This window comes from Saccopteryx leptura, chromosome 5 (assembly GCF_036850995.1).
Source record: "Saccopteryx leptura isolate mSacLep1 chromosome 5, mSacLep1_pri_phased_curated, whole genome shotgun sequence".
In the NCBI taxonomy this organism is placed as follows: Eukaryota; Metazoa; Chordata; class Mammalia; order Chiroptera; family Emballonuridae; genus Saccopteryx; species Saccopteryx leptura.
This window is the reverse complement of record NC_089507.1, coordinates 52,889,818-52,904,204: the sequence shown is the minus strand read 5'-3', so window position 1 is coordinate 52,904,204 and position 14,387 is coordinate 52,889,818. Positions and strand designations below refer to the sequence as shown.

General features: G+C 43.2%; 1 protein-coding gene across 10 annotated transcripts in view; it reads right to left on the bottom strand.

Annotated features, from left to right (window-relative positions):
* Positions 1 to 13,798, bottom strand: part of RUFY3 (RUN and FYVE domain containing 3) — a 94,725-nt gene extending 80,927 nt beyond the window's left edge. For 4 of the 10 annotated variants that reach the window (XR_010751645.1, XR_010751643.1, XR_010751644.1 and 1 more), the window contains exon 1: positions 13,239 to 13,794. Coding sequence is in view for 7 of the 10 variants with exons in the window: in XM_066386128.1 (XP_066242225.1) it covers positions 13,239 to 13,584 (346 nt within the window). In the remaining 3 variants the exon portion in view is untranslated. Of the gene's footprint in view, positions 1 to 13,238 lie in introns of all 10 variants that reach the window. The other 6 variants (XM_066386122.1, XM_066386123.1, XM_066386125.1 and 3 more) reach the window with 4 other exon arrangements.
* Positions 13,799 to 14,387: the final 589 nt, after the last annotated feature.

Here is a 14,387-nt window from a genome sequence, read left to right as displayed (position 1 = left end):
AAATAACAAGGAGATAAGGGATGATAAAGATTTTCTTTGAGAATGTTTTGGATGATTGAAAACAAATCCCCCTCCCCCATTTAAGGGTCTGGTTGTAAAGAGGAACATACAATTTCAAGAAATATAGCCCGAGCAGGCGGGTCTGGTGCAGCGGGCAAGAGCCCGGAATATGGAGAAGAAATATAGCCCAAGATGACTTATTCCATTCTAGAGATTTCTTATCAGAAAGATGCCTTGATTTACTAATTTCTGAAAACTAGAAAAAAAAGATCTCCTTGAATATTATTAAAATTTCATAAATGCTTCATCTTAATGTGAGATTAAGCTCAATGAACAAATGCTAAGAACCAGATATTGTACGTAACTAAGCATTTTCATAGTTAGAGGAAGGCACACTGGTACAAAGTAAGAAAGCAAATAACTACATGCACTTTTTAAATTAGGAAGCAAATCATTAAAGTACTACAGAAAAGTAACATAAGGTTTATTTATTTCTATTTAAATCTCTTCCAACATCATCCTACATCTGGAACCAGAGCCATCCATTCATTCATTCATTCATTCATTCAATATTCACTGAGACTACTCCTTGCCGCCAGCATGAAACTACTCCATACTGGGCATGCAGCAGTAAGACAGGATCATGGTTTTCTTTTTTTTTTTTTTTCTGAAGCTGGAAACGGGGAGAGACAGTCAGACAGACTCCCGCATACGCCCGACTGGGATCCACCCGGCACGCCCACCAGGGGCGAAGCTCTGCCCACCAGGGGGCGATGCTCTGCCTCTCTGGGCGTTGCTCTGCCGCGACCAGAGCCACTCCAGCACCTGGGGCAGAGGCCAAGGAGCCATCCCCAGCACCTGGGCCATCTTTGCTCCAATGGAGCCTTGGCTGCGGGAGAGGAAGAGAGAGACAGAGAGGAAGGAGGGGTGGGGGTGGAGAAGCAAATGGGCACTTCTCCTATGTGCCCTGGCCGGGAATTGAACCCGGGTCCCCCGCACGCCAGGCCGACGCTCTACCGCTGAGCCAACCGGCCAGGGCCAGGATCATGGTTTTGAGGAGGCAGAGCTTGCATATCCAAATAATAAACACAAGCCTTCATTTAAACATATTCACATTTTATTACAGTTCAATTCCTTTCTAGTGAGACATATTTTTATGTTATACCTTAAAGCTGAAAGGGGATAGTTTATATTTTCACTTTAAGCCATGCAATACTTCAAAACAAGTAAGCATTCATTAAAATCCTTAAGTTAAACTTACACTGAATAGTTCCTGGAGCCACAATGCCAAACAGGCCTGGCTATCTGTTATCTCTGTACACAGGACATCAAGACTCTAGTCATTGATACATCCTTAAAATATACCGTGAATAGCCTGACCAGGTGGTGGCGCAGTGGATAGAGCGTTGGACTGGGATGCAGAGGACCCAGGCTCAAGACCCCGAGGTCGCCAGTTTGAGCGCAGACTTATCTGGTTTGAGCAAAGCTCACCAGCTTGGACCCAAGGTCCCTAGCTTGAACAAAGGGTTACTTGGTCTGCTGAAGGCCCGCGGTCAAGGCACATATGAGAAAGCAATCAATGAACAACTAAGGTGTTGCAATGAAAAACTAATGATTGATGCTTCTCTCTCCATTCCTGTCTGTCTGTCCCTATCTATCCCTCTCTCTGACTCTGTCTCTGTAAAAAAATTAAAAAAAAAAAACCATGAATACAGAAATAAATCTGATTGTTTTGGGGTTGCCAGTGGTCTAAGTTCAGTCCAATTCAGTCTGTCACAAACAATCTTTCTACTAACCAACCAATAAACATTTACTAACCCCTGAATAGGAAATTCAGGTGGATTACAACATACCAGAACAAGAACATCTAGATTAATAAACAGAGAAACTTGGTTAACTCTCCTTCCAAAGGTCATTCTCTTCAGTTAGAGGACACATGAAGGCAAGTCCAAAGTAATAAAACTTTGGCCAAGAGGAGAAAACTTGCCCACACTGGTTCTCCTTGTTTCCCAGATCTATCAGTTTGAGGAGGTATTAGCAGCCATTTCAGAAATAAGAACTGTGGGTGGGCAGGAAAACCTGTACTTCCACTATCTAGTTATACCTGTCCGCAGGTAAACACCCTTGAGTTTTCAGCATGAACAAATTATTTATTGTTTTTAAGCAATGCATTTATTACAAAAACAAACACTCCTTGTAGAAAACTAATAAAATAATTCTAAATACCGCTTTGGTACTGGTTTTACATGTGGGTCTTTACCAAGTACACATATTAGCTTAGAATATAAAAGTAATATTAAGTCATCAGTAAGACATACAAATCTTAAACTTTTTTCTCATAAACTTACTAATTATAAGATATACTGTACTATTTTCTCATTTACTCCCACTTGCGAATAAAGACACATATTTGTAAAATAGATGTGAGGAGGGATGGGGTACAATCTGTGGCCCTAAAACAGAATTAATAGGACTATGTGAAGTTTAAAACCAAGATGATGATCTGAATAACACTATGTTCTTGCTGCTTAAACAGCTCAAATTCTCCACATTATAATTGATTGAAAACAAATGAGATTCACATTTCAAACTTAGAAGTGACATTCCTTTTAAAGTATACTTAGTCACTATTATAAGACAAAGACTGATTTGTTATGCCCAACGTCCCTGCTATACAATATGGAAAAATAATTACTTAAAGTGACTATAATTTATTGAGTTTTAATTTTCTATAAGATGCTTTATAAATTCCCTATCAAATCTTCACAAGAATCCTGCAAGGCAGATATTGATATCCACTCTTTACGTACAAGGAAACCAAAGTTAAGGCAAGTGACTGGCCCAAGGTCACACAATTCGTGAGTGGCAGATCTGGGCTTCCAAGGTGCTTTTGTGTAGATGCCCCAAAGTCTGTTTTCTTCTATACTTTGTAACTTCAGCACTCCATCCCAAGGATTACATTTTACTCAGGGAATAGAAAAACAAAACCAAAACATAAAACGATAAGCAAGGTCTTCACAGAATTTCCTAAACATGAATTTCAACAAATTTAAGATTTGAAAGAGGACATTTCTATCAGCTTTGACACTTTACACCTTAATGCTGCACAAACCATATATTCCACTTAATCACCCTTCTGCATTTAATTCAGGTTTTTATAGTAAGTGGGCATTTTCTGAGAAACTGAGAATTCAGCCTGGATCTTTCCTGCCGTGTGCAGTCTTTTCTGAATACAGTATAAATTGTCTTATTTTAAAAATATTATTACAAGTAAACAAATGCCTAAACACTAGATTTAGCTTCTTAAAAAAAAACTTTATAGAAAGGGTTTCATGCTCTTCATAACCTTCTAAGCCAGTGGTAGTCAACCTGGTCCCTACCACTGTAGGTTGTAGGTAGTAAAAGAGTTGCCTAAAAAATGTTTCCTCTTTATTGTAGTATAGGTTACCTGTACCCATCCTAAAATAAAAGTAGAATCTCACTTTAATGAATTTTGCAGGATATCACAACTGTTACATTTCTACCCAAACCGTATTAACATTGAAACGTCCTCCTATAGTGCCAAGTGGCTCAAGTATGAACTTTAAATTACTTTGGGAAGTCAGTAATGCATCATAAGCATTAAAGAATTGGCTTGAAATTATGTGAAAGGAAATTAAAGTGAGATTCTACTTTTATTTTAGGATGGGTACAGGTAACCTATACTGCAGTAAAGAGGAAACATATCTTTTAGGCAACTCTTTTACTACCTACAACCTACAGTGGTAGGGACCAGGTTGACTACCACTAGTGGGCGTTCCAGCTTTCATGGTGGGCGGTAGCGGAGCAACCAAAGTATAAATAAAAAGATAGATTTAACTATAGTAAGTTGTTTTATAAAGATTTATTCTGCCAAACTTAGCGAAAATCCGACATAAAGTACTTTGTAAGTAATTATTATTATATGCTTTAACTTGCTGTAACTCTGCTTTATAAATTTTATAAAGTTACTTTCCTACTTTATAAATCACCATTACTGTGGAACCGGTGGGCGATTAGAAAATTTTACTGCTAACAGAGATACAAAAGTGGGCGGTAGGTATTAAAAGGTGGACTACACCTGTTCTAAGTACTCAACATTGTGTTTTCTAAGCTTCATCCACACTGTAGTGTGGTGGTGGTGGTGGTTTATCCTTTTGGCTACTGTATGATAAAGTAATATTTTATTATATGTATGAACAATTTTCTAATTCACTCCCATGCTAGTAAGCACTTGGGCTAAGTTTTTCATTTTAACTGATATTATTTAGGGGGTGTGGAGAAGTTGGAGGAAGGAAGAGGGGGGACAGATGGTGATGGAGGGAGACTTGACTTGGGGAGGTGAACACACAATGCAATAAACAGATGATGTACTGCAGAATTGTGCACCTGAAACCTGTATAATTTTATTAACCAACGTCAACCCAATAAATTCAATAAAAAAAATTAAAAATAATATTATTGAGATACTTTTCAGAAATAGATTTCTTGTAGGTATGCCAATTCTTCCTAACAGGTTTGGGGGTAAGAGACCATTTCACTTATTTCTTTTATAGTTCGTTTCCTCCTATTACCTAGTTCGTATTCTGTACATAATGGCACTTCTTAAAATTTGTGGACTTACACAACTAAGTCAGTTTGTAAATCTCCTAAGTTATGTTTCCCAAGGGTTCTTGGGTCATGGTTTTAAAATTTAAGAAGAAAAACCTCATATTCCCTCGCCTCATTTCAGTAGTTGCTATTAGCATAAAAGGATTTCCTTGATAAATTACTGTGATGATGACATTGGTGGAAAGCTCAGATGTTTTGCTAAATTATAAGATTATTCAGTGGAACAATCATGCTTTGCTCACATGCTCCTGACCTCCCACCCCCTCCCTCTCACTTCCCTCTTTCAGACAAAAATCTATTATGTTTACCTCTGGTACTGGTAATATTTCTATAATTTTAGGTTTATACACTTGGCAGACTTGGTATGACTTTGTAGATATTAACCAAGGATGGTAATAAGTGCTTTAAAATGATTACAACTGAGAAGCTGAGTTATTATTTTGTTAATAACAAACACCACCAGGAGTATTACAACACATCATCTTTTTATTTGTTAAAATTAACCAGAATAAGACAAGAAATAACTCCTATCTTAATAACTCAAGCTGATTTCATGGCTGAATGGCAGTAGGCAATGATTTAGAAATGTCAAACTACCAAAGACTTAGTAGAAGATCTTGGGAAATTTATCCTCTTGCCCCAATTTACTCAACTATAAAATGAAACTAAATAACTCACTTTACAGAGATTGTAGGCTCCATGAGAACTCTGCCTGCTTTGCACACCATTCTATCTGCTTAAAATAGTTCCTACCAAATACCAGAGTCTCAATAGATACTTGTTGGTATAGATATGTTAACTCTAAAGTACTCCATATTCTTGCAGTGGTATATTTCCACTCTTCTGTTTCACTTCAACTCTGGAAGCCCCCAAGGTCTATATATTTATGCCCCAACAGACAGGTCATTCTAACACAGGCATTATTAGTTTGTACCTAACATACTCATGTAACATGCATAGGGCACCTGCTATATGCTAACAACTAAGAATCTGAGAAAGAACAAGGCAACAGACAAGAAAAAGGCCATTACAGGTGTTTAAAAAATTCCTAAGTCGTTGTCACACAGATGGCTATTCATTGTTGTTTGCATAGTTAACAGTTTTCTCTATCAAACTAGTGACTTGCGAATTTCACATTCATTCATTCATTCATCCATCCATTTTTAGCAAATCAGGCTTTAATGAATAGAACAAGGAACTAGAGGGTCGCTGTTGCCTGAAAAGGAGCCTTGAATTCAGGACATGATCTCAGTTATGGGAGGCGGTGAAGCAGGCTGAGACAGCATGGGGACTGTGAAGTCAGAATTCCCAGTGAATCCCAGATCCATCACTGAGAAGTTGAGTAACTTTGGCAAATTACTTGTTTCTGAGGCTGTTTTTTTACTGATAAAACGGGGATAATAACATTAAAAACTTCAGAGTTAAAGGAAGCGATCTAAGTAAAATGTTAAGCATGGTGCTCAGGCCAAAGCAAGCAGTCAGTAAATGTCAACATTACCATCATTACAAGTGCTTCTACCTTGGAGAGTTCTAGGGGGGAAAAGCAAAAACTTGATCATCACATCAAATGAAAATTAGTTAAGGATAAATGCTCATGTGACTGAGACAAAAGAAAGTTAAAAAGGAGATCTGAGCAAAGGGTATGCTGGGGCATCTTTTGGGCTTGGAGGAAAAAAGAGGAGATGGGTTAGAATTTCACCAGCATTCACATCAGGTGACCAGATATCCTAAGTTCATAAAAAGGCAAAGGAAGCAGATGAATGTCTGTGGGAAGTCCCTAACCAGATTCTAGGGTAAGAAGAACTGCATTCTAAACGCCAGCATGCTCAAACAATTTCTCCTGCTTTGTACATGCCTCTTGCTGTCCTGGCCGGCCAATCCAATCTCTCCTTTTTAATGATTATGAGGTTTCAAACTTCTCCGCCTCTACCCCATCCTCCACGCCACTCTCTGGCACATACTGAGGGCCATGTTCATTTGGTATGGAACAAGTATAGATCCAGACAATCACCAACAGGGAGGACAACACACTGGCCAGCAGTCCTCAACTCCAGATATGTTTTAGGAATACTATGAACTTTTCACAATTATTCAAATATAGCTATAGTACAAGGCACAGCCATATTGATACTTAACCTCTCCAATACTACTACTGCTTTATAACTGTAAAAGCATTTCCTTTCACATAATTTCAAGCCAATTCTTTAATGCTTATGATGCATTACTGACTTGCCAAAGTAATTTAAAGTTCATACTTGAGCCACTTGGCACTACAGGAGGACATTTCAATGTTAATAAGGTTTAGGTAGAAATGTAACAGTTGTGATATCCTGCAAAATTCATTAAAATGAGATTCTACTTTTATTTTAGGATGGGTACAGATAACCTATACTGCAGTAAAGAGGAAACATATCTTTTAGGCAACTCTTTTACTACCTACAACCTACACTAGAAAAATATGTTCTCTTTGGCTTCTTGATAAAATTTTACTTCCTTAACACACATTTTTCTGTTAGAAGTCAAACGAAAGGAGAAAAGATGTAAGACAGAAAGAACAGTTAGGTGAGTATTTTTTGAGGCCAATACTAGGTTTCAGTCTGAAAAGTTGCTTTTTTGCCATCTTTCCTCTGTTCTCTATTCCACCCACCAAACTTTACTGCCCTCTACCTAAATTGTATTATTATTATTATTTTTGTGTGTGTGTGGCAGAGACAGAGACAGAGAGAGATAGATGAGGACAGGCAGACAGGAAGGGAGAGAGATGAGAAACATCAATTCTTCATTATGGCACCTTAATTGTTCATTGATTGCTTTTTCATATGTGCCCTGACCGGTGGGCTACAGCAGAGTGAGTGATCCCTTGCTCAAACCAGTGACCTTTGGCTTCAAGCCAGTGACCATGAGGTCATGTCTATGATCCCACACTCAAGCCAGCCACCCTGTGCTCTAGCTGGTGAGCTTACACTCAAGCTGCATGAGCCTGCAATCAAGCCAGTGACCTCAGGGTTTCAAACCTGCATCCTCTGCCTCTGCGTCCCTGTCCGATGCCCTATTCATTGCGGCACTGCCTGGTCAGGCCAGACTAAAGTATTTTTGTCTTTTTAATTTTTAAAAAGCATATAGCAGATGAACTGATTGATTTGTATTCACCTCCTAACCATTGTATTTTCTAGAGTACTACTAAGCAATGAAAGAAGACAGAGATACACACACACACACACACACACACACACACACACACACAGAAATGTCTATGGAGAGTAACCTAAAATCAATAAATACATACATATATTCATGCATATATACAACATATGGATACCTTGATATTGTATGTATGTATGTGTGTATGAAACTGTGAACATAAAAGTAATTTTCTCACCTTAAATATTCATCCCTGGGTTTATAGGTAAGAAAGCTCCTTCCCCAAATCAGAGGTTTTTAAAGGGCATCAGTGAAAAATGGTCAGATGCTTCCAGGAGCCTCACTCTCTGCACCTTCCAGGGCTCAGACAAGGCACTCACTGCTGGGTATACTCGACTTTGAAGTGGGTAGTCATAGTAACGCTGCCAGTCCTTTCCAAGGTTTTTTCTTTCTTCTTTCTATTCCTCTCCTAGCCCTCCTCCCGTCTCAAAACAGCACATACAAATACCGAAAGAAGGCTGCTGCTTTATGAGTAGAACAGTTTTTTGGTATACTGCTAGAATTGGGAGAGACAGGACAAAGGGAGAGATGTGGGCTATTTGCATGGCATTGCCTTACACATAAACGTTTGCTGCCGCTCGGAGAGTAGGAAGAAAAGAAGAGTAATTGTCAATAGAAGCTGGTAATGGTACAGATAGCAGAAGAGTCTCTTCCCTCCAACACCAAGGAGAAGCCATCTTTTCCCCATCCTGTCCATTCACAAGATGAGTTCTAAGGTTAGGATGGAAAAGGAAGGTGTTAAAAGGAAGGCATACCATGGCACGCAAGTAGCTCCTTCTTACGTAGTCAATGAGAAATTGGTGTGGAGGGTCATATACTTAGGGGGGAAAGGCCCCATTAAATATGAACATCTACATGTCTGTGAATGCATGCAAAAGTTCTGAAAGGAAACATCAAACTCAAAGGTGGTATCCTCAGAAAACAAATAGTGGTGGTGATAGGGGGTCGGGGACCGAGAGGAGTTTACTTTGTACTCAATGTAGCTGTGTATTCTAAAATATCTAAAAATGAGACTAGATCCATGTAGTAACTGCAATTTTTTTTTTTTGTATTTTTCTGAAGCTGGAAACAGGAAGGCAGTCAGACAGACTCCCGCATGCGCCCGACAGGGATCCACCCAGCATGCCCACCAAGGGGCGATGCTCTGCCCATCTGGGGCGCCACTCTGTTGCAACCAGAGCCATTCTAGTGCCTGAGGCAGAGGCCATAGAGCCATCCTCAGAGCCTGGGACAACTTTGCTCCAATGGAGCCTTGGCTGCAGGAGGGGAAGAGAAAGACAGTGAGGAAGGAGAGGGGGACGGGTGGGGAAGCAGATGGGCGCTTCTCCTGTGTGCCCTGGCCGGGAATCGAACTCAGGACTCCTGCACGCCAGGCCTAAGCTCTACCACTGAGCCAACCGGCCAGGGCATAATTGTAATTTTTATAAATCAATTAAAAATGGCACGGTAGAAACGTGTGTGTATGTGTGTGTGTGTGTGTGTGTGTGTGTGTGTGACAGAGACAGAGAGAGGGACAGATAGGGACAGACAGACAAGAAGGGAGAGAGATGAGAAGCATCAATTCTTTGTTGTGGCATCTTAGTTGTTCATTGATTGCTTTCTCACATGTGCCTTGACCAGGGACTATAGCAGACCAAGTGACCCCTTGCTCAAGCCAGCAACCTTGGGCTCAAGCTGGTGAGCCTTGCTCAAGCCAGATGAGCCTACGTTCAAGCCATAACCTCGGGGTTTCAAACCTGGGTCCTCATTGTCCCAGTCCAATGCTCTATCCACTGCCCCACCGCCTGGTCAGGCATGGTAGAAAATTTTGTAAGATTCAAAAGCTAGAAGCACAAAATGTAGCAGATTACCAGCTCTCAGAGGTTCAGAAGGGGACATAATCCAACAAGGCACATCAGAAACCTTCTTTCACACTGCATTTAAGCATGCCGAATACTTTATGGACATTTTATCCTGCAAGGTTTTATAGACACAGTATATCATGAAACTTGAAAACGAGGCTACCCCTTCTGCACACATTTTTGATATCTTCATCAATGTCTTTTAAACCAAAGCTTCTGAACTCAAATATAAAGGTTAACTTTAAAATCTCTATAGTTAGGATTTCCAAAATAAAAAGATAGTGCCTTAATATACAGAGTGGGGGCAAAAGCAGGTTTACAGTTGTGAGTATCCAAAACACAGAGTTAATTCTTGTATTATTATTTATTTGTTACTGTATTACTTTTCATGTGAACCACTGTAAACCTACTTTATCTTACCCTGTACTGTCTCTCAAAGTTATTATATATTATAGACTTTTGGGAAATACATTAGCAAGAGTAAAAAATGGGTGTTGTGAAGGCAAATATTCACTGGATGTTTAGGGTGAGTGCAAATATTGTCCTGGTAATTGAAATGAAAAGTCTTTTAAAAACTGTTTGGTCTCAGTTGCTCAAATAGACAGGAGAGCCAGGGTTCTGATATCCAGGTACATCATAGAAAGCAATGTTGCACTGACTTGACTGGATAGGGACAAGAAAGTATTTTTACTAATAATCAGAGCATTCCCTTCTCCAAGTATGTGTGGATTCTAAAGTACATATAAGAATAACAGGTAAAAAAAATTTAGTCTAAAACAAGAACTACTTTAAATCAATTTTATATTTGAATAAAACAAGTATCAATGATCTATTACTAATTTGAAATTCCTCAGTGACTAGTCTTCAAACACAGTGGAAGTGGAACACTGGAATTTTCCACGAATTTTTCTGAGCATTACAGACCAATAAACTATTTCAGAATTAAGAACCATGAGGAACTATTACAACTTAATGTGCTGCCCTGACCAATTTGCTCAGTGGTAGAGCATCAACCTGGCATGCAGAAGTCCCAGATTTGATTCCCAGTCAAGGTAAACAGAAGCAGCAACAATCTGCTCTACTTCTTTTTTCTACCTCCCTCCCCTCTTCCAGCTGTGGCTCGACTGATTTGAGGATGAGTGCATGGGCCCCAGACTGGGGGTTGCCGGGTGGATCCCAGGCGGGCACATGTGGATGTCTGTCTTCTATTTCCCCAACTCGCACTAAAAAAAGAGAACTGAATGTGCTAAGACACTGTGCCATATTCCTGCTGTTATTGGTTATTGTAGAGACTAAGAGATCACACTTATGAAACTTTAGCTTTAAGTCTTCCATTCCTGATCTTGATCATACTTAGGCTCCACTTTTTGAATATTTAAAAAATAGTGTCAACACTTAATAAGAGGAAAGAATCAAATAAAATTAACTGAAGTTGAGATTCTCACTAATTATATGGCTAACAACAACAACAAAAAATTCTACTTCAGCCTGACCTGTGGTGGTACAGGATAAAGTGTTGACCTAGAATGCTCAGGTCAGTAGTTCAAAACCCCTGGCTTGCCCAGTCAAGGCACATACAAGAAACAACTGTTTATCACTCTTACCTGCATCCTCCTCTCTCTCTCCCCCCTCCCTTGCCTCTCTCTAAAATTATCATTAAAAAAAATCTTAAAAAAAAAAAAAGAAAAAAATTCTGCTTCAAATCCTGTACCAGCCTGGCCTGTGGTGGCACAAGGGATAGATAAAGCATCGACCTAGAACGCTGAGGTCGCCAGTTCGAAACCCTGTATATACGGGAGTTGATGCTTGTCTGGTCAAGGCATATACGGGAGTTGATGCTTCCTGCTCCTCCCCCCTTTCTCTCTCTCTCTCTCTCTCTCCTCTAAAATAAATAAATACCCCCCCCCGTACCACACCTGTTTCACAGTTATAAGGAACTGATAGGAGTGTCCTCATTCTCTAGTAATGTAGTCAAGCAGATTACACAAAAATAAAAAAAACTTGAGAGAAAAAGACGCAGTGCTTAAAGAACATAGAAAGCAGTTTCTTTAGAAAATGAAAAGCAGAGCTGAAAACACTCTTATCGAATTCTGCTTACAACAGGGCTCATTTCTGCCCTAATTGGAATTAGACACTCCCTGGAATGTCTAATCTGGAGATTAGTGTTGACCACTGCAACACACAAATCAGGGTTTTACTGAGACTTAGTTGGCCACTGTTGGTCCTCTTTGTAGGTAGGTAATAAAAGAAAGTAATAAAGGTGACACTGGGTTACTTCTAACTGAATCCAATGGACCATAACTTAGGAAGAACCATCCCACCAGTTCTGGACAACTGGTGTTTGCTAAAAGTGCATGAGATTGGTAGGCAAGGAATTTGGGTCAACTTCATTCCTTCTCTTACTCTGCTACTTAGGACAAATCACTTAATACTGATCCTCAGCTTCTTCATCTGAAAAAGTGTTATTATATTAATATTTGGCTCACAGAGACCTGAAGACTAGGATAATCACAGTAGATGAACATAGGAAATACGCCACTAATGTTTATGTTTTCCTAGATGATGGGTCAGGGGCAGAAAAGGCAAAGTCTGGGTTTGCTGGCAATGAAAAGGTTTGTCTTGGTGGTTAAAAAAAGAAAAGAAAATCTCTAGCTCTAGGGCAGAGTGGGGGGAGAGGGAGAGAGAGGGAGATATACCCTCATCCCCCCACGCAAGTTTCTCTCCCAATTCAGAACTCATACAGCCAAGTATTTGGCATTTATAAATATGCTTTGTAATCTTAAGTAACGTTTTCACAGTGTAAGATCTTGTGTTTTTAAATCAGATCTAATACTCTCCCAAGAGTCTTTTATACACAATTGCCTACTCTAGGGCCCGGCTCATTACAAGTAGCAGTAAACATTTGTTGACGGAAAGGCACAAAGTGGGGTCCCCAGCGTTAAAGGGCTCCCGTGACAGTGCTTATAAAAGGTGGAGGCCTCCTCCAGCCAAACGATATAATCCTGGGAGGTGCCCTTCCAAAGCCACCCTTTCCTTTCTCATCATCTCGCGCACCGCTCTTGATTTCTTTTCCCATTCCGGGGGACGGATCTGTAATATGTATTTACCGGTGTGGAGTGAACGCTCCTAAAGATTTACTGGTACAAGTGAGGCGGCGACGGCGGCAGCGCAGCAGCCACACCTACCCGGCTGCCGCGGCGCTGGGAGCCCGCACTAGGCGGACCCGCCGGCCGCCGGGTGTCCGGGCACCGCCCCCTCCCCGGCTCCTCCGGGGGAGGCTCCCAGCCAGGGACCCGGTCGGGGACCCAGCGAGCACGTGAAAATCTGGCGAGGATGAGCGCCCAGCCCTGGAGAGGCGGGGAGGCCGCGCCGGGCGGGAGCCCGCGGCCTGGGGAGACTCGGCGGTAAGGCGGTAAAGAATCGGGCGACCCGACCGCGGCCGCCGCCTGCGCCCCGGGCCCGGAGCTTCCCAGAGCCCCCCGTCCCCCAGCCTGGCGCCCCGCTCCGGAGCCCCAGCGGGAGGCGGGGCTCCGCGATCCCGAGCCGCCCTCCCCCGCCGCCACTCACGGTGCTTGCCGCCGCCGCCGCCGCTCGGGTAGCTCAGCAGCAGGAAGGGCAGCGGGGAGCTCGGCGACGGCGGGGTCCTCCAGGCGCGCTGCTGCGGCGGCGGCGGGCGCGCTGCGAAGCCGGCGCCTCCATCGCCCGGGTAGAGCAGGAAGAACGGGGCGGCCACCGGCGAGCCGGGCTCCGACTGCCCGCCCGAGGAGGCCGGCGGCGGCGCCACCTCGTCCTCTCGGTCGGCGTCCTCGGTCGGAGCGCCGCGCGGCTCCTCCAGCCGCTGCTCCCCGCCCCTCGCCGGCTCCTCGCTGTAACTTTCCGCGCCAGCGGTGGGCGGCGGTGCGGTCTCAGCCATGCTCGCTTTCCTACGCCGCCGCCCCCTCCTCGCACCCGGGCCTGGGCAGGGGAGCTGGGGTCACGGTGGGGAGCGGCTGCCCCGTCCCGTCCGCGCCGGGGCCGCCGCCTTCCTCTTTGGCCGCGGGCTGGCGTCTGACTCCGCCGCTCCGTCCACAGCCCGCCCCGCCGGGGCCCGAGCCAGCTGGAGGGACGGCCCCGCCCGACGGCGCGGCCTCCGCACCGGCAGCCTCCTCTCGATGCCCCTCCCGCCCGGGCCCCCAGCCTGCGGCGCGGCGCCCCTAGGGGGCGGTGTCCTTCTCTGCCCGTTTCCCACCTTCCGCTGCCGTCCCAAGGCGCTGCTCTCGCTGCCGCCGGGGCAGGTCACAGCGCTGTGCCTGGTCCCTAGCCGACCCGGCACGGCCCCCCGCAGCGGTCAGGTGTGTCTGGCCCCCAGGCCTGAAAGGTGGGAGGCCTGGAGAAATACCTGGAGGCGTTTTTGTGTGTAACCGCCTAACTTCAGCTGTAGGGCGGAGGGACAAAGATCTGGGGTAAAGAGGCTAAAGCCAATTTTAAAAAGGACCCCCCCCCCCCCCCCCAGGTATTAATCTGTACCATTTACCTTTTACACACACTAGAACTTTAAACATTGAGTCACAGTTTTGATTCAGGAGCTTTTTGTGTGAGAAACCAGAGGTGGGTGTATTCCTTTCATCACCTCTTTTGTTCCCTGTCATGTGCGGTGTATAGAAACCTTGAATTTGCTTTGACTTTAACTAACTGGTTTCCGGTGTTCCGGGTGCGCATGAGTGCATTTTAAGCCAA